The sequence below is a fragment of the Electrona antarctica genome, assembly GCF_951216825.1.
Source record: "Electrona antarctica genome assembly, chromosome: 2".
NCBI lineage: Eukaryota > Metazoa > Chordata > Actinopteri > Myctophiformes > Myctophidae > Electrona > Electrona antarctica.
Window position 1 is genome coordinate 1,027,621 of NC_136807.1, and position 20,747 is coordinate 1,048,367.

General features: G+C 41.8%; 1 protein-coding gene across 4 annotated transcripts in view; it reads right to left on the reverse strand.

Annotated features, from left to right (window-relative positions):
* LOC306941390 (complement C1q-like protein 2) overlaps positions 1-9,028 on the reverse strand; it is a 13,294-nt gene extending 4,266 nt beyond the window's left edge. For 2 of the 4 annotated variants that reach the window (XM_079526828.1, XM_079526827.1), the window contains exons 1-4: positions 8,969-9,028; positions 6,249-6,311; positions 5,662-5,745; positions 4,729-4,803 (exon numbers count right to left, since the gene is read on the reverse strand). In XM_079526828.1, coding sequence (XP_079382954.1) covers positions 4,729-4,803; positions 5,662-5,745; positions 6,249-6,311; positions 8,969-9,017 — 271 coding nt within the window. In that variant the 5' untranslated portion in view covers positions 9,018-9,028. Of the gene's footprint in view, positions 1-414; positions 457-3,679; positions 3,722-4,728; positions 4,804-5,661; positions 5,746-6,248; positions 6,312-7,674; positions 8,174-8,968 lie in introns of those variants that run through there. The other 2 variants (XM_079526825.1, XM_079526826.1) reach the window with 2 other exon arrangements.
* Between the last annotated feature and the right edge of the window lie 11,719 nt (positions 9,029-20,747).

Below are 20,747 nucleotides of genomic sequence, written 5' to 3' on the forward strand. Positions count from 1 at the left end.
GGGTCTCCAGAGGGTCCCCAGAGGGGGTCTCCAGAGGGGTCCCCAGAGGGGGTCTCCAGAGGGTCCCCAGAGGGGGTGCCTAGAGGGGGGTCCCTAGAGGGGGGTCCCCAGAGGGGGGTGCCTAGAGGGGGTCCCCAGAGGGGGTCCCCAGAGGGGGTCCCTATGTAATATTAATGCTAGGGTTGTTCCGATCACGTTTTTTAGCTCCCGATCCGTTTCCGATCATTTGAAAATGATGTGATCGGCCCCGATCCGGTCGGGACAACCCTAGTTATAATAGCGCACGTATAACTAGTTATAAACTAGCTTAACTAGTTATAAACTAGTTAAGCTAGTTAAAAACTAGTTAAAAACTAGTTATAATAATGCATGGTGTCTGGTCAATATTCATTAGAACAATGTGAAGTTATAAACCTGCATTCTGTCGATTCACTTCTTCACTTGCAGCCAGCCGGGCTGAAAACAGAACAAACAGAACATTAACATTCAGTCAATCATAAATACTAAATAGTTTCATTTAAATGTACCTGCCAAAATACTCCATTAAGATACATATGTAGCTGTCTAAATACTTTGATTGATTGATTGATTGATTGATTATTAACAGATCGGAGAATTACAGTACATTTCAAGCACAACTCAAAACTGTTAACTGTGGACGACACCATAAAGTATTACACTTGTTTACAATAGGGCCCACCATGTTCAATTCATCACATCAATAAAAGACATACAAATATACTCTATATAGCCAAAAACAGGAAATCATCATAGAGGAGGTAAAAAGGGGAACAAAACATATACAGTGAGGGGAAAAAGGGGGGGGTGGTGGATGGGGGATTTGGATTTTACGGGCCAGTTTCGAATTGCAGCCGTCCGTAGGTGCCCTTTGAGAGCGGTTTTGAAGGAGTCAAGGGATTCGCATGTCTTAATGACTGTTGGTAGGGCGTTGCACATGTTGGTGGCATAGGAGTGAGAATAATTTAGTCCCTTGTTTGTGCCGAATCTGGGTTGCACATGGTTTGTTGAGCTCCCTCTGGTGTTGTGGGTGTGGACTTCGGTGACATTAAGGAAGTATTTAGACAGGTACATGGGTATCTTGGTGCTGTATCAAATCTTGTGGACCAGATCCATTACAAGATGCTGTACTCTGTCGTCAACCCTAAGCCATTACAGTCTGTCAAAATGGGCAGGGGTGAGGTGGGTTTGAGGAGTGAGGCCAAGTAGTAACCTGACCAGTTTGTTTTGGGAAGTCTGGAGCCTTGTTTTAAGGGCCTTAGAGGTGCTGTGGTACCAGGAGGTGCATGCATAGTCGTAGAAACCTTGTACTAGGGCTCAGGTTAGGGTCTTCAAGGAGTTTTTGTTGACCAGTGAGGAGATCCTGTATAGGAAACTTGTTCTTTGGTTGAGTTTTTTTATTACGTTGGTGGCAATTTTATCACTGTAAAGATTTGCCTCCAGGATGGAACCTAGGTAGGTCATTTCATATTGTTGTGATAATATTGTCACCCACTCTAATCAAGAAGTCATCAGCGTTGCTCAGATTACTATTTGAACCAAAGAGAATGGATTCAGTTTTTCCCAGGTGTAAAGATAGTTTGTTATCAGCGAGCCAGGTGCAGATTCTACCGAGTTCAGAGCTGAGGGCCTTTTCAACCTGCAGTTTGTTCCTGTCCGAGACTAGCAGTGCTGAGTCATCTGCAAACAGGGACAAGTTGCAGTCACAAGCTGATGCCATGTCGTTAACATATATTAGGAAGAGTAAAGGTCCTAGTATGCTTCCTTGTGGAACACCACAGCTCACTGGGAGGGGGGGGGGGGGGGGGGGGCAGTGTTCCGTTCACCTCAACCATCTGTTCTCTCCCCTCCAGGTAGGATTGCATCCAGCTCACTGATGTGCTATATCAAAACCAATTGCTTTTAGCTTGTTTACCAATATGGAGTGGTTCACGTTGTCAAAAGCCTTTTGGAGGTCCAGCATGACCATGCCTCAGTATTTGCAAGCATCCACCTCTTGTTTGATGTGGTCGCTCAAATAGAGGAGGCATGTGTCAGTGGAGTGGGATGTTCTGAAGCCGGATTGAAATTTGTACTTTTTTTTTGTTTGTGGCAAGATACTTTCCAACCAATTCATAGTCACTAAGATACCCTTGTAGCTGTCTAAATACTTCCTTAATGTCAACAAAGTCCACACTCAAAAGAGGAAGTTCAACAAACCATGTGCAACCCAGATTCGGCTAAAGCAAAGGGTTAAATTAATTTAGCTCCTACGCCACTAAAATGTGTTTTTTATGTCCAATGTTTTTGTATTTAAGTTAATAAAGTTAACATAAATAGTGGCCCTCTGGAGTGAGTGTGGAACTCTAGTGGCCTTCTGGAGTGAGTGTGGAACTATAGTGGCCCTCTGCAGTGAGTGTGGAACTATAGTGGCCCTCTGGAGTGAGTGTGGAACTCTAGTGGCCCTCTGGAGTGAGTGTGGAACTATAGTGGCCTTCTGGAGTGAGTGTGGAACTATAGTGGCCCTCTGGAGTGAGTGTGGAAATATAGTGGCCTTCTGGAGTGAGTGTGGAACTATAGTGGCCTTCTGGAGTGAGTGTGGAACTATAGTGGCCCTCTGGAGTGAGTGTGGAACTCTAGTGGCCCTCTGGAGTGAGTGTGGAACTATAGTGGCCTTCTGGAGTGAGTGTGGAACTATAGTGTCCCTCTGGAGCGAGTGTGGAAATATAGTGGCCTTCTGGAGTGAGTGTGGAACTATAGTGGCCCTCTGGAGTGAGTGTGGAACTATAGTGGCCTTCTGGAGTGAGTGTGGAACTATAGTGGCCCTCTGGAGCGAGTGTGGAACTATAGTGGCCCTCTGGAGCGAGTGTGGAACTATAGTGGCCTTCTGGAGTGAGTGTGGAACTATAGTGGCCCTCTGGAGCGAGTGTGGAACTATAGTGGCCCTCTGGAGTGAGTGTGGAACTATAGTGGCCTTCTGGAGTGAGTGTGGAACTAGTGGCTATTGGCCATATTCAGACCGCAGCCATCTTGCCAGCAACGTGATACCTAGGTGATACTTCCCATAGACAGCTCTTTCATCCAAACAGAAAAGTCCTATCTAATTATATTAAACAATGTCAAAATCACCAACATTGCAGCTGTAGGGAAAGCTTGAATTGTCCTCTTTCAATCTATAAGTGTTTTTTTCATAAAATTCCACCGTAGACATTTTATGAGCTACTTCCTGTCAAGAAATTCCTTGCAAGTGTTGGAGTTTGGAGCTCGTTGAATATCACTCAACAGCCCATGCGTACCACCCGTTTTGAATGTGCACATAGTGCAGCAGGAGGTTCCTTTACTGATAACGAGCGCTTCCATACTCTGATACTTAAAAAAAAGAAAATCATCTGCAAGGAATGTATTGACAGGAAGTAGCTCGTAACATGTCTACGGTGGATTTGTATTAAACAAAAACAGATTGAAAGAGGATAATTCAAGCTTTCCCTACAGCTGCAATGTTGGTGATTTTGACGTTGTTTAATATAATTAGAGAGTACTTTTCTGTTTGGATGAATGGGCTGTCTATGGGAAGTGTCACCTAGTATAGTATAGGCATCACCTTGCTGGCAAGATGGCTGCGGTCTGAATATGGCCTATTGTGTCTGGTCAATATTCATTAGAACAATGTGAAGTTATAAACCTGCATTCTGTCGATTCACTTCTTCACTTGCAGCCAGCCGGGCTGAAAACAGAACAAACAGAACAAACAGAACATTAACTTCAGTCAATCATAAATACTAAATAGTTTCATTTAAAAACGCAGCATTAAGTTGAGTGTTTATTAACCCTAGAAGAACACTAGACCCAACCTTTGTCACACCATCACTAAACCCGCGTATATTTAATCAGATGTAATATATTCCATGACAAAATATTTCTCATCAACATATACTAAAGTTCACTAAAGTACAATTCATGACAATTTGAAGTGCTCTTCTTTAATTTTTCAATTTCTTCATGACATTTCACAAGAAAATAAAAATAGATATAGGGTGTGTGGGGGGGGGGGGGGATCTGTGAAACATATTGGAGCTGGGAACGTCTCCATGGTCCACCCATATTCCTGCGACATGTGAGAACTCTGGCCTTTGTGTTTCACCCCAGACACTTTTCATATTTTTATATGAAAAGTATTTTCATATGTTTATCTACTCTGGCTTCGGTGTTTCACCCCAGACATTTAAAACACTTCTGGGGTAGTTTATCTACTCTGGCTTCGGTGTTTCACCCCAGACATTTAAAACACTTCTGGGGTAGTTTATCTACTCTGGCTTCGGTGTTTCACCCCAGACATTTAAAACACTTCTGGGGTAGTTTATCTACTCTGGCTTCGGTGTTTCACCCCAGACATTTTATGTTGCAAATTCATGTCTTACGACATCCTATGTGAACCTATTGTGACTTGAAAATCCATTTTAACCATGTTAGACTAATTGAAAACACACGTCTGCTTCTGGTGACTGATATTGTACTTTTAATGCATGAGTGGGCTGTGAATTTTCACTCTCTCACACACACACACACACACACACACACACACACACACACACACACACACACACACACACACACACACACACACACACACACACACACACACACACACACACACACACACACACACACACACACACTCACATAGTATTTATTATAGTACGTAAAATGTTTGCTAAATATGAAGTTAATTACCTTCATTCTTTTTCGCCAGTTGCTCCAGTCGACTCTCACTTAGATTAGCCCTCATTTCTACGCCGGACAGCTGAGCTGAAATCATCACAATATTAACATTAAATCTCTCATTAATTAATGCAGTTTGATTAAAACACCACTAGTGATTATAGTACAGTCATGAAATGACTTTATTTCTAACGTTTACTTTCCCGGTGATGTATTTCAGTCACAGATAGTTTTCAATATTTCTTAACATTGAATGAAGAATACAAAAATGAAGAAAAACCATTGAATGTAAATAATCGGAGAAGCTATTGTCTCCACCAGGCCGAAGGCATGGGGAGAGAGTATGTTTTGCACTCCGTGTGTGTGTGTGTGTGTGTGTGTGTGTCCGTCCGTCCGTCCGTCCTTCCGTCCGTGCGTTACCAGCTAATCTCCGGCACCGTTAATGTGATGTTTTAAACCTCAGCGTTTGAATTCTATGAATCCAATATGGTTGAAGGACAGATTTATTTTGACCCTGAATTTATCCTGGAGATCATGTACTGATTTTAATTCAATCTGCCTTTTTAATACAGTTTAATGTTTTATGGCAGTGGTTTTCAACCAGGGGTCCTTGAGGGGTTCCAGGTGGTCCCCTGGCCGCAGCTAAATGATGCAGAGTTAGTAACCAAATGGACCCTTATTAGATCTTTAACTCTTGAGAGCGTAACATGAAACCAAATGGACCCTTACGGGTCCATTTGGTTTCATTGTACGCTCTCAAGAGTTACACTAAGTTGTTAAACATCTTTGTTACTTAATTTAAGCTAAATGTCATCAAATGGTCCGTGGCTCAAATGCTGAATAAATAATGGGCCTTGATATGAAAATAGTTGAAAACCACTGTTTTATGGCATTTTAATTACTGTTATGTTACATAACATATTTGCTAAATGTGAAGTTATTTACCTTCATTCTTATCGGCCAGTTGCTCCACTCGACTCTCGCTGAGATTCAGCCTCATTTCTACGCTGGACAGCTGAGCAAGGTTGGCTGAAATCATAACAATATCAACATTAAATCTATCATTAATTAATGCAGTTTGATTAAAACACCACTAGTGATTATAGTACACCCAATGACTTTATTTCTATCATTTGCTTTTCAGTCCCCAGAGGGGGTCCCCAGAGGGGGGGGGTCCCTAGAGGGGGGGTCCCTAGAGGGGGGGGTCCCCAGAGGGGGTGCCCAGAGGGGGTCCCTAGAGAATCCCTGTCTTAAATCACATACAATATCCAGTCTAATATCATGATATGGATGTAATATTAATGCTAGGGTTGTCCCGATCCAATTCCGATCATTTGAAAATGATGTGATCGGCCCCGATCCGGTCAGACAACCCTAGTTATAATAGTGCACGTATAACTAGTTATAAACTAGCTTAACTAGTTATAAACTAGTTAAGCTAGTTAAAAACTAGTTATAAACTAGTTATAAACTAGTTATAATAATGCATGGTGTCTGGTCAATATTCATTAGAACAATGTGAAGTTATAAACCTGCATTCTGTCGATTCACTTTTTCACTTGCAGCCAGCCGGGCTTCCATGGCTGTCCGTTTAGCTGAAAACAGAACAAACAGAACAAACTGAATTTATCCTGGAGATCATGTACTGATTTTAATTCAATCTGCCTTTTTAATACAGTTTAATGTTTTATGGCAGTGGTTTTCAACCAGGGGTCCTTGAGGCGTTCCAGGTGGTCCCCTGGCCGCAGCTAAATGATGCAGAGGTAGTAACCAAATGGACCCTTATTAGATCTTTAACTCTTGAGAGCGTAACATGAAACCAAATGGACCCTTACGGGTCCATTTGGTTTCATTGTACGCTCTCAAGAGTTACACTAAGTTGTTAAACATCTTTGTTACTTATGTAGCGCTCCTGCCCCCTACTAGTGAATAAGGGCAGGGCCCTGAGTTCCTATTGTTATGTTTTAAAATACGTAATACGTTTAGATTAATTTACCTCTTGTGTTTCAGGTGTACGTCGGTAAGTATTAGAAATTAAGTTAATTCACAGTCCCTGTCTACTGTAAATAACCAACACTGTTTTCTTCCTCCAGGTAATTAGAACGCTAAGTATCTTAATTCCCTGATCAACAGGTAAGTATAAAGGTAATTATTAATGTAACTTCAATACCATGTCACCAAGTACCATACGTAATGTAACTCTTCAGGATAGCAGGTGTAAGTATACACTTCTATTAAATACCAAAAACAGATGTCCAGTCAGCTAAGTATAATAAAAATAACTATTTACTTAGACAAACATACAACATACAAATGGCTTTTCTTTCAAAATGCAAATGAACTAAATTCACAAAATCACAACCCTAGTTGCAAACCTTTAAGGTCAGAAATAATTAGTAAACAAACCGACCTTAGTTGTGTCAACCAATCAATATCAAACCAACCAGAAAATATAAAAGTTGTATTATTCTAATTAGTGTAAATAAACCCAATTAATTAGGCCTATACTAAACCCTGTTTTTAGAATGTATTTAAATCCTAATTAATTACATGAACTTTTAAATGCAATGTAAACCCTTTTTTAGATCTAATTTAAACCCTATTTGACTTTTTAGATGTAATGTAAATCCTATTTTAATGTAACCTTACTACACCTTTAAGATTAATAATATGAAATAACCCTTTTTAGATTACTATATTAACCCGGTGGATTACCTTAAAATAAAACAAAACACTTGTTCAAAGAACTTCAAATATCAACTTCACAATGAAACAACGGATCAAAAGACTGGTAACGCTTAAATGTGGGCCCACAACCTTTCACACCATACACCCTGACGATAAAGAATTAAACACAATTAACCCCCGTTGCAGGCCTGTATCGATGCTCGGGTGCGTTGTGGCCTAAAACGGAATGGCCCCTTCACTCTCCTGAGCCAGGAAAATACAAAGGTATACCTTGTGTTCGTGTGACGAGTGTTTGTGGGTGATACAGCAGTTCAGAGCTCCTCTCCAGCAGCAACCCGGTCCCGACTTCCAAACGAAGAACAGAGAAGAATGTCCTCAGAGCATGCAGGCAGGCAGCTCACTGCAGAAACATCTCTCCTCCCGTCCCGACGTTAGCAGAGACTTAACGGCTTTTCTGACGGTCTTTAGTCCAAACAGCGTCTCTCTGAGCTAGTGAGACGTGCAGCTAAAAAAGTCACTTGCCCTTGCTGGTTTAGCAAGCGCACTGATAATCACTTCACACGCAGCATAGTATAAAACGTCTTGTAGACATTCAGTCCGAGTCCACCCGTGATTACTGTAGCTTCACTGTAGTTGTCGAGCAGACACACACAGAAACTACAGCTAAATACTATTTTACATCATAAAGTTACAACTTTAGATCACACAGCAAACGCACGCAGCCTCTGTGCTCCTCTCTCCTTCTCTCTCTCCTTGATTGTCTCTGATTGGAAATCACACGCACCTGTACACTCACTGACTCCGGTTCTCTGAAACTACCCAATTCCCCACATTTACCAATCACACTAGGCAAGTAATAATTGACACAATAATGACATCATCATTAATCATTATGCTTTTCAGCTTTGACCAAAATACAGACACATGGAAAATAAAAGCACCAGTCAATGCTACAAAATAAAACACAGTTCCACCAGGTTAATACCCACTATATAAAACATCCACCGGGTTACACTTAATTTAAGCTAAATGCTGAATAAATAATGGGCCTTGATATGAAAATAGTTGAAAACCACTGTTTTATGGCATTTTAATTACTGTTATGTTACATAACATATTTGCTAAATGTGAAGGGGGTCCCTAGAAGGGGTCCCCAGAGGGGGTCCCTAGAGGGGTTCCCTAGAGGGGGTCCCCAGAGTGGGTCCCCAGAGGGTGTCCCCAGAGTGGGTCCCTAGAGGGGGTCTCTAGCCAAAACCGTTTAGAATCCCTGTCTTAAATCACATACAATATCCAGTCTAATATCATGATATGGATGTAATATTAATGCTAGGGTTGTTCCGATCACGTTTTTTAGCTCCCGATCCGATTCCGATCATTTGAAAATTATGTGATCGGCCCCGATCCGGTCGGGACAACCCTAGTTATAATAGTGCACGTATAACTAGTTATAAACTATCTTAACTAGTTATAAACTAGTTAAACTAGTTATAAACTAGTTATAAACTAGTTATAATAGTGCATGGTGTCTGGTCAATATTCATTAGAACAATGTGAAGTTATAAACCTGCATTCTGTTGATTCACTTCTTCACTTGCAGCCAGCCGGGCTTCCATGGCTGTCCGTTTAGCTGAAAACAGAACAACAGAACAACAAGTTACACTAAGTTGTTAAACATCTTTGTTACTTAATTTAAGCTAAATGTCATCAAATGGTCCGTGGCTCAAATGCTGAATAAATAATGGGCCTTGATATGAAAATAGTTGAAAACCACTGTTTTATGGCATTTTAATTACTGTTATGTTACATAACATATTTGCTAAATGTGAAGTTATTTAGCTTCATTCTTATCGGCCAGTTGCTCCACTCGACTCTCGCTGAGATTCAGCCTCATTTCTACGCTGGACAGCTGAGCAAGGTTGGCTGAAATCATAACAATATCAACATTAAATCACTCATTAATTAATGCAGTTTGATTAAAACACCAGTAGTGCTTATAGTTCACTCATTCTTGAGATAAGGGACAAAACCTTTTTCAAATCAGATTTTATTTTATTTTAAGAACCATTAAAATTAAATGGATGTATTTGTAGACACAGGTCTCAACTACCAATCTTGAGAAGGAACAGGTTTTTCGCATACCATTTATTTCTAAAATGGGACATTTATGCACTTTATAACTGATTTATGTCAACTCCGTCAGACACACTAAAATCCCTTTTATTTTAATTTGATAATTTCAACAATACTATAAAGTCCTCAGTTATCTTATAATGGCTTTTAGTAGTCAAGTTAAGTAATACAATTAATTTAATATTGTTTTATTCCAATATCACACTATTATGAAATATCCCATTTCTCAAATCCTTCATTTTCAACCTTTACTTTCAATATTATAACATAAAAACCATGTTAAAAAAAATAAAAAGCATCATTAAGTAGTATTTCAGTTGGTGTTTCAATACATAAGCACAAAATATTTGACATTGAATCATCTATTTCTTTGGAAATTAACAAAAACATCATGTGACCAACGTCTGACGGAGTTGACGGACATCTGACGGAGTTGACAAGTTGAACTGATTTAGGTTCTAGACCACCTAGGATCTTGATTCTGGTAACTAATCCCACATTTTCAAGGATGAGGAATACAGTGGTACTATTTAGATTTGCCCTGTGACCATGGCAGCCATTTTTCAAAATGGCCGCCACCTGCTGTTACTTTACAATAACTCAAGTTCTACACCACCTAGGATCTTGATTCTGGTGACTAATCATACATTTTCAAGGATGTGGGATACATTGGTACTATTTAGATTTGTCCTGTGACCATGGTAGACATTTTTCAAAATGGCCGCCAACTTTCTGTTATTTCCCAATAACTCAAGTTCTACACCACCTAGGATCTTGATTCTGGTGACTAATACTACATTGTCAAAGATGAGGAATACAGTAGTACTATTTAGATTTATCCTGTGACAATGGCAGCCATTTTCAAAAATGGCGGACCTGCTATTATTTTACCAATTAGTCAGGGAAAATTATCAGAATGTCAAATCTGGGAATACATTTCTTACCAAGAATTTTCTTGTTTGTAAAGGTGTCTACTAACATATCCCACATTGGTTTCTATTGAACCACCCTAGGGGAATTTTTGACAGCTGCTGAAAGTTGGGTACCATTAACAACCAATATAAGGCTAAATGTTCTAATTTTCATTATGCTTTAAGTAGCATGTGGCATGTCAAACGAGGGGGTTTTCATGATTCTGAATCCATTCCAAGCATTAGTTTTGCACGAAAAACACTCCTTGGGCTAAAAACGGCCATAGCCATCATCACAGATGTGATGAGGTAAGCACATTTGGGCACATTTGGGCAAGTGGCTATGGCCAAACTAGGGGGTCTATGGCCAAACTAGGGGTCAAACTCCTTGGGCTAAATTCGGCCATATCCACTTGCCCAAATGTGCCCAAATGTGCTGACCTAATCACATTTGTGATGACGGCTATGGCCGTTTTCAGCCCAATGAGTGTTTTTCGTGCATAGCTAATGCTTGGAATGCATTCAGAATGATGAAAACCCCCTAGTTTGACATGTCACATGCTATAAGCATAATGAACATTTTGCCTTATATTGGTTGTTGATGGTACCCCAACTTTCAGCAGCTGTCAAAAGCTGCTTCCCCTAGGGTGGTTGAATATAAAGCAATGTGGGATATGTTAGTAGACACCCTTCCAAACACATTGGTGAAGAAAATTCTTGGTAAGGAATTTATTAATATCCCCATACTAAATAACGTTCTAATAATGTTCTAGACCACCTATAGACCCGACTTCACCAACAGAGACCCGGGTGACACCTAAACAACAAGTTTGGACAGCCCCACAAATTAGTGTTACGGAAAATAGCAAGTGTCTTGGAGGCAGCCAACATCTGTCGAGGCGATGGGGTGGCCTTTGAGAAGTTTGCGCTTCAAGTACAGTCGCTGGTAGGCATGCTAACAACCCTAGGCCCAGAGGGAGACACAGCACTTAGATGCGGCTCACAAGTTGCACGACTCCTCAACAAGCTGCCACCAGAGATAAGAGTTGAATTCCGCCGCACAATGCTCTGTGGCCCAGGAGCAACCAACACCCTGTTGGAGTTCTCGGAGTGGTTGAAGCACGAGTCCTAGCCATATAGCCTGTGCAAAGGCAAACACCTTGAAGTCCTGCTTGAGGTGAACAGTGAGCGAAAGACTCTGCCTCAACGGAAAACCTGAAGATCTGCCTTCAGAACTATCAGGCAGGATGTGCAGACACTGAAGGCATCAGTGTCGTTCTCTGTGTCCCCAGCATGTCAACCAAAGCAATGTTACCAAATCAAAGGAGCCTTCACCTCAAGTCACCTGGGGCTGGGTGAGCAATCGTATCCTGTATCTAGCCTCACAACTAAATACAGACACTTGGCCAGACTGCCGCTACAACGGTTTGAAAGGGTCAAACCCCTCATCCTGATTGGGGAAGACCACCCCACCTAATCACACCAACCGAACAATTGAGGTTGGGGCCTCCAGGTGGGCCAGCAGCCATCTGCACAAGACTGGGCTGGACCCTGCAGGAAAGCAATCTCCAGCCAAGACAATGTAAGAGCCCCAGAACACAGAGCTCATGAGGACGGAGAAACACTGGCAGGAGGCCACCAAGATACAACGCCCAAGAGACCCAGAGTGTGCCACCGCTCGCAGTAAGGAGATCAACTGCTGCAGCAACGATGTCATGAAAGGCAAGTCTCTACCAAAAAACCCCTGAACCTAATCGGGGTGTCAAGAGACCAAAGTTTCTCCCCCACAGTTCCCTGCAGTGGCCAGTGAAGTCAAACTGTGCGTCTGTGCCTGAAAGGGACAAGTCAAAGGCCATAAAGCCCACCTACTGTAATGTCCTGTCAGTAGCAACTCAACCTGCACCTGAAATAAGCCCTGACCCCTCCCAGAGAAAGTTCATCCTTGAAAATGTAATGATTAGTCACCAGATCCAAGATCCTTGGTGGTCTAAAACTTGAGTTATTGTTAAAATAACAGCAGGTTGGTGGCCATTTTGAAAAACAATGGCTTCCATGGTCACAGGACAAATCTAAATAGTACCACTGTATTCCTCATCTTTTAAAATGTATGATTACATTGATTAGTCACCAGAATCAAGATCCTAGGTGGTCTATAACTTGAATTATTGGTAAAATAACAGCAGGTTGGTGGCCATTTTGAAAAACAATGGCTGGCATGGTCACAGGACCAATCTAAATAGTACCACTGTATTCCTCATCTTTTAAAATGTATGATTAGTCACCAGAATCAAGATCCTAGGTGGTGTAGAACTTGAGTTATTGTAAAATAACATCAGGTGGCGGCCATTTTGGAAGATGGCTGCCATGGTCACCACGAGACAAATCTGTGATGGCCCTATAGCCAAAAATGTTCCTTAAGGCATGCTCTAACTGTCTGCCAAATTAGAATACTTCCCATTATTCAAAAACTATCATTTTATTGTTTTGGGAACACTTTTGTCAACTCCGTCAGATACATGTCAACTCCGTCAGACACAAAACCTGATGGAGTTGACGTCTGACGGAGTTGACAAAATGGCATTTGTTTTCATCTTAACCCTCTGTAGTACAATTTATCCATTTAGTTTTTCTTCAGTTGTTAGCTAAACCTAACCCTAAACTAAAATACTAAACATTATTTTGGAATTCTTAACAAAGATCATAATAATGTCCTGACGGAGTTGACATGTAAAAGCTGTGACCACATTGATATCAACATTGTTTGTTTAAAATATCAAACAATTGAATGCTCGTCAGACCAGGTGCTCCACTGTTGCAACAAATATAAACAGGACTTGGAAAAGGAGTCTTCAGGCTAAATCTGTCGACAATATTTTCTGATTAATTTAAGACTTTCAAAAAACCTGACGGAGTTGACGGAGACGTGGGACACACATTTGATATGAGATATTTAATTTAAAATATAAATTAAAATTAACTGTGTATATTGTTTGCTATGTTGTTGACAATCTACTACTATCATTTAGTATGTATATTTATGTGATTTTGACAGTTTTAGACACTTTTTTGGCAGTTTGAAATTGTGACAACTTGCTGGGGACAGGCTAAATACAGGCCTTTTTGGGTACAGTGCCTGCTTTTAACTAATTTAGATGGCATATGAAAAAATATATAATGAAATTAATGGCATAATAATACACAACTGTATTACATTTAACTTTGCAAGTGCAACCGTGGACATCCAACCGTCCCCTACCCTGACGCCTCTGCCTACCTCCACCACTCCACCACACCGCGTGGACGCGTTCCTCGAGGGGAGGGTACTGTTTTTACTTACGTACTTTTTGTGCCTGACGCTGTGCGCCCGGATGTTCTCGAATGGGCCCATTCTTCACTCCTTTTCGGTCACCCAGGAATCAATCGTACCCTTGCTTCGATCCGTTCACGTTTTTGGTGGCCCGGTATTCGTAAGGACACGATAACCTTCGTCTCCTCATGTTCGGTTTGTGCTCTGAATAAAACTTCTAGCAGGGCTCCTTCGGGTCTCCTCCTCCCTCTCCCTATCCCCGGTCGCCCTTGGTCTCATATCACGGTCGATTTTGTCACTGGGCTGCCTTCCTCTGCCGGTCACACCACCATCTTAACGGTCATTGATCGTTTTTCTAAATCTTGCCACCTGATTCCCCTACCTAAGCTCCCTTCTGCCATGCAAACTGCTGATGCTTTGATGTCCCACGTCTTCCGACTCCATGGCCTCCCCTCGGACATCGTTTCCGACAGAGGTCCTCAATTTACCTCTCAAGTTTGGAAGGCCTTCTTCAAAGCACTGAACTGTACCGTTAGCCTCTCCTCTGGTTTCCATCCTCAATCTAACGGCCAATGCGAACGTATGAACAAGGACCTCTCGGAAGCTCTACGTTGCTACACTTCCTCCAACCCTGCTGCCTGGTCTTCCTACCTCCCTTGGGTAGAATATTCGCATAATTCATTGGTATGCTCGTCGACAGGTCTCTCCCCGTTCATGTGCTCTTTAGGTTACCAACCACCTCTTCTCTCTTTTGAGGAGAAGTTAATTGCGGTCCCTTCGGTCCAAACCCACATCGAGCGTTGTCAGCGAATTTGGCGCAGAGCTCAGACGTCTCTTCTGCGCACGTCTAAGAGCTCGCAGATTCAGGCCAACCGCCGCCGCACGGCGTCACCCACCTACTCGGCTGGTCAACTAGTCCTTCTCAGCACCAAAAACCTTAACCTCAAGTTGGACTGCCGCAAACTGACTCCACGATACATCGGTCCCTTCCCTATTGACTCCATCATCAATCGCTCGTCGGTGCGCCTGCTCCTTCCGGAATCTATGCGTTGCCATCCTGTGTTCCATGTTTCCCACATCAAACCTTGGGTTTCCTCCCTTCCACTCCCCTCCATCTCATCCTCTGAATCGGCTTCTCCTGTCGTGGACGCCCAACCGTCCATCTGTGGTACCTCTTCCACTTCCGCAGCACCTCTGCCCATCCCCACCACTCCCGCTGCACCCCCCATTCCAGGTCCACAACGTCAGATCCAGAAGTTGCGGGATGTGCGTCGCAAACGAGGTTCGCTAGAATATCTTGTGGACCTTTTGCATAAACCCGACGGTGCTCCTCCAGGTGACCTCTGGCTGCCCCGTCGTGAGGTTCCACGCTCCTTACTCGACGACTTTGACGACGCCAGACGTACTAGTCCCATGAAAACGCGTGGGCACTCCCCTCGAGGGGGGGGTACTGTCAGGGTTGACGTCACGACTACCTAGTCGTTACGTCACTTCCCCCTTTTATAAGGCCATGTGCCAGCAATTACCCTTTGACTGATTTTAAATCACTTTTGAGTCATTAAGAATTATTAATCTAACTTTAACTCAAGTTTAAGTTCTCATCGCTAAAACCCGGAATCCAACATATCCGGTAGCCAGGACAGACAAGACTTTGCCATTCTGAACTTTGGGCTCCATTCTAGTCAGCATCTCCCGCGCTTGTGTCCGTGGAAATACAACCCCTACATGTAGCTAGGGTGCCCGATCTGGCAACCTTCGGGTTTGCCATAGCGGCCAAATCCAATATGGCCGCCACCAAAAATGGGTTTGTCTGTAACATTTCAACAAGATGAGCTACAAATGCAAACTTGGTTTCTATTTCTTGTTTTCTGAACATTACAAACACATTGGAATGCATATCATTACGATTGGGTTTGTCTGGAACCCTAATTTGCATATTTCCAAGATGGCGGCTATTAGTCTACTTGCCAACCAATAGAGCCCCATTGTGAATACTGACATGTTGAGTACACAAACGTTTTATGTTATAAATGTTTAGTATGGGTCCCCAGCATGTAGAAACTGATGTTAGAAATGTTGAGTATGGGTCCCCAGCATGTAGAAACTGATGTTAGAAATGTTGAGTAGGGGTCCCCAGCATGTAGAAACTGATGTTAGAAATGTTGAGTATGGGTCCCCAGCATGTAGAAACTGATGTTAGAAATGTTGAGTAGGGGTCCCCAGCATGTAGAAACTGATGTTAGAAATGTTGAGTATGGGTCCCCAGCATGTAGAAACTCATGTTAGAAATGTTGAGTAGGGGTCCCCAGCATGTAGAAACTGATGTCAGAAATGTTGAGTATGGGTCCCCAGCATGTAGAAACTGATGTTAGAAATGTTGAGTAGGGGTCCCCAGCATGTAGAAACTGATGTTATAAATGTTGAGTAGGGGTCCCCAGCATGTAGAAACTGATGTTATAAATGTTGAGTAGGAGTCCCCAGCATGTAGAAACTGATGTTAGAAATGTTGAGTAGGGGTCCCCAGCATGTAGAAACTGATGTTAGAAATGTTGAGTAGGAGTCCCCAGCATGTAGAAACTGATGTTATAAATGTTGAGTAGGAGTCCCCAGCATGTAGAAACTGATGTTATAAATGTTGAGTATGGGTCCCCAGCATGTAGAAACTGATGTTATAAATGTTGAGTAGGGGTCCCCAGTATGTAGAAACTGATGTTATAAATGTTGAGTAGGAGTCCCCAGCATGTAGAAACTGATGTTAGAAATGTTGAGTAGGGGTCCCCAGCATGTAGAAACTGATGTTAGAAATGTTGAGTAGGAGTCCCCAGCATGTAGAAACTGATGTTATAAATGTTGAGTAGGGGTCCCCAGCATGTAGAAACTGATGTTATAAATGTTATAAATGTTGAGTAGGAGTCCCCAGCATGTAGAAACTGATGTTATAAATGTTGAGTATGGGTCCCCAGCATGTAGAAACTGATGTTAGAAATGTTGAGTAGGGGTCCCCAGCATGTAGAAACTGATGTTAGAAATTTATAACATACAACGTTGGTGTACTCAACATGTCCGGGTTCACATTCTGGCAAGTAGACTAAATTATGATATGATGATATAAAGAATATAATGATCCTACCTGCATTGTGTCTCTCAGTGACGTTGAGCCTCATTTCTAGAGCGGAGAGCTGAGCACGGAGAGCTGAAACCATCCCAGCATCAGCTTTACATCATTTACAATTCATTTAATTAGCTTTACATCAATCTATTACATTTACAATTAATTAAATTAGCTTTACATCAATAGATTACATTTACAATTAATTAAATTAGCTTTACATCAATAGATTACATTTACAATGAATTAAATTAGCATTATATCAATAGATTACATTTACAATTAATTTAATTAGCATTACATCAATAGATTACATTTACAATGAATTTAATTAGCATTACATCAATAGATTACATTTACAATGAATTAAATTAGCAATACATCAATAGATTACATTTACAATGAATTCAATTAGCAATACATCAATAGATTACATTCATTATACAAACTTGTATAATGAGCATTCAAACTACTCTACAGTATAAAATGTGCATGCGTGCGTGCGTGCGTGCGTGCGTGCGTGCGTGCGTGTAAATTACCTTCCTCCATCTTGGTGTCATAGCCGTTCACCTTGACTAACACTGCAGACAAACATCACAGAAAGACATTTTAGATGTACAACTAAAAGTAGTTGAAATGTTAGGTTAAAACATTAAAAGGATTCCTGGTTAATAAGAAAAATGTGCCTTAAAACATTATACTTGCCCTCTATAACAAAATAATAAAAACAACTTAATATATTTTATTTCTTTCATAAAAAAATAATCTTTCACTCAATAGGAACTGCTCCTGGTCGCACGTTGATGATGTCATATGCCCATTATTAATAATAATAATAATAATCGTTATTGTCCCGAAGGATATTTGTCTTCACAATCTGTTCAACACCCACATCACAACCAACACAGAGCACATAACACCAAGACAATACAAAAACAAAAGCAAAACATGAGGTCCCCACTGTGTACAGAACCATCCTATCGGCGGGGCAGTTTGTTTAATGCCACGATGGCTGAGGGGACAAAGCTCCTACTAAAACGGACCTTTTTCCATGGCAAGGTTCTGTATCTTTGTCCAGATGGCATGAGGTTAAAGAAGCGATACAGGGGATGATCAGTGTCATTTGATATCGAAAGTGCTAGCCGTGTGATGGCATTATTGTTCATATCAGAAAGTGTGGGTGTAGGAAGTCCGATGATCTTGGAAGCAATACGGGTGATACTGAAAAGTTTGTTCCCGTTAGGCATGGACAGTATGGTGTAGAAACATGCAGAACAGTACAACAGAACAGGTTGAATAATGCTTTTGTACAATAATAGCAGAAGATGAGGAGCAACAGATAATGATCTTAATTTACGGATTACATGGAGTCTTTGCTGAAAGCGTGACTGGATAGATGTAATGTGTTCATCAAACCTAAGTCTATTGTCCAATGTGAGTCCAAGATATGTGAAGCTGTCAACCTGTTCTACTGTTTTACCATTAATGAGGAGTGGGTTAAGTCCAGTGTGGTTTGTTTCAATGACCAGTTATTTTGTTTTGACCACATTCAACTCTAGATAGTTGTCAGTGCACCACTGTGTGAAATGAGAAATGGTATTCTGATAGACCGTAATAGAGTTATTGTCATGGAGCAGTCCGAGAATGGCAGTGTCATCAGAGTATTTAAAGTATGTGATGTTAGTGGGTGAGGGGCTAATGCAGTCATTTGTGTATAGAGTGTAGAGGAAGGGGCTGAGGACACAGCCTTGAGGGGCCCCTGTGTTGGTGATAACAGTTGATGAGAATGATGTACCTACTTTAACTGTTTGTGGTCTATTGCTTAGGAAGTTGTGAGTCAATTTTTTAATAGAAAAATGATTAAAGAAGTCGATACTGATCACATCGAACTCTTTATTCATTAATAGTTTTTTATTTAAAGTTGTACAACGATGATTTTTGAACAAAATACTGATTTAGACACCTGGCCTTGCAGGTCAGGTTTTTGTGTCCTTAAAAGGAATTCCCCTTGGATGGTTCTGGTACCGGCTGGTACCTGGACCTGGCGAGCCGACCCGGATCTCGATACCATTTTATCTGCTTAATGTTGTTTTTTATATTAACGTCGTATAAAAGCATGCGGACGTCTCTGACGTTTATAACAAACCAAACCGTTTGAAAATCGGTTGACAATTGAGCAAGTTATGGTTATTTAAAAGTACATGCCCATAGACACAATGTTATGAGTGGTTATTTGAAAGTACATGCCCCCATAGACACAATGTTATGAGTGGTTATTTATAAAGTACATGCCCCATAGACACAATGTTATGAGTGGTTATTTGAAAGTACATGCCCCCATAGACACAATGTTATGAGTGGTTATTTAAAAGTACATGCCCCATAGACACAATGTTATGAGTGGTTATTTAAAAGTACATGCCCCCATAGACACAATGTTATGAGTGGTTATTTAAAAGTACATGCCCATAGACACAATGTTATGAGTGGTTATTTAAAAGTACATGCCCCCATAGACACAATGTTATGAGTGGTTATTTAAAAGTACATGCCCCCATAGACACAATAGAGTGGTTATTTAAAAGTGCATGCCCCCATAGACACAATGTTATGCTGCCCCTAAGTAAGATGGCCGCCACGTAGCGACGTCGCTCTCCATTGGCCAGAGCGCGGGTCTAGCGCCATCTAGCTTTCTTATATATATATCTATAGTGTAGACTGTAGACCATGTTTCACATCATGCAGGAGGCAGCAGGACGTTGCTTTACTGAAAACGAGTGCTTCCCAACTCTGATGGAAACATGGCCGCCGTCTGCACATGGTCAATAGGGTGTGAGGTAGGTTGTGGGTCTAATGACAGTCTGACCAATAGGGTGTGAGGTAGGTTGTGGGTCTAATGACAGTCTGACCAATAGGGTGTGAGGTAGGTTGTGGGTCTAATGACAGTCTGACCAATAGGGTGTGAGGTAGGTTGTGGGTCTAATGACAGTCTGACCAATAGGGTGTGAGGTAGGTTGTGGGTCTAATGACAGTCTGATCAATAGGGTGTGAGGTAGGTTGTGGGTCTAATGACAGTCTGACCAATAGGGTGTGAGGTAGGTTGTGGGTCTAATGACAGTCTGACCAATAGGGTGTGAGGTAGGTTGTGGGTCTAATGACAGTCTGACCAATAGGGTGTGAGGTAGGTTGTGGGTCTAATGACAGTCTGACCAATAGGGTGTGAGGTAGGTTGTGGGTCTAATGACAGTCTGACCAATAGGGTGTGAGGTAGGTTGTGGGTCTAATGCCATTCTGATCAATAGGGTGTGAGGTAGGTTGTGGGTCTAATGACAGTCTGACCAATAGGGTGTGAGGTAGGTTGTGGGTCTAATGACAGTCTGACCAATAGGGTGTGAGGTAGGTTGTGGGTCTAATGACAGTCTGACCAATAGGGTGTGAGGTAGGTTGTGGGTCTAATGACAGTCTGACCAATAGGGTGTGAGGTAGGTTGTGGGTCTAATGACAGTCTGACCAATAGGGTGTGAGGTAGGTTGTGGGTCTAATGACATTCTGACCAATAGGGTGTGAGGTAGGTTGTGGGTCTAATGACAGTCTGACCAATAGGGTGTGAGGTAGGTTGTGGGTCTAATGACAGTCTGACCAAGAGGTTGTGAGGTAGGTTGTGGGTCTAATGACATTCTGACCAATAGGGTGTGAGGTAGGTTGTGGGTCTAATGACAGTCTGACCAATAGGGTGTGAGGTAGGTTGTGGGTCTAATGACAGTCTGACCAATAGGGTGTGAGGTAGGTTGTGGGTCTAATGACATTCTGACCAATAGGGTGTGAGGTAGGTTGTGGGTCTAATGACAGTCTGACCAATAGGGTGTGAGGTAGGTTGTGGGTCTAA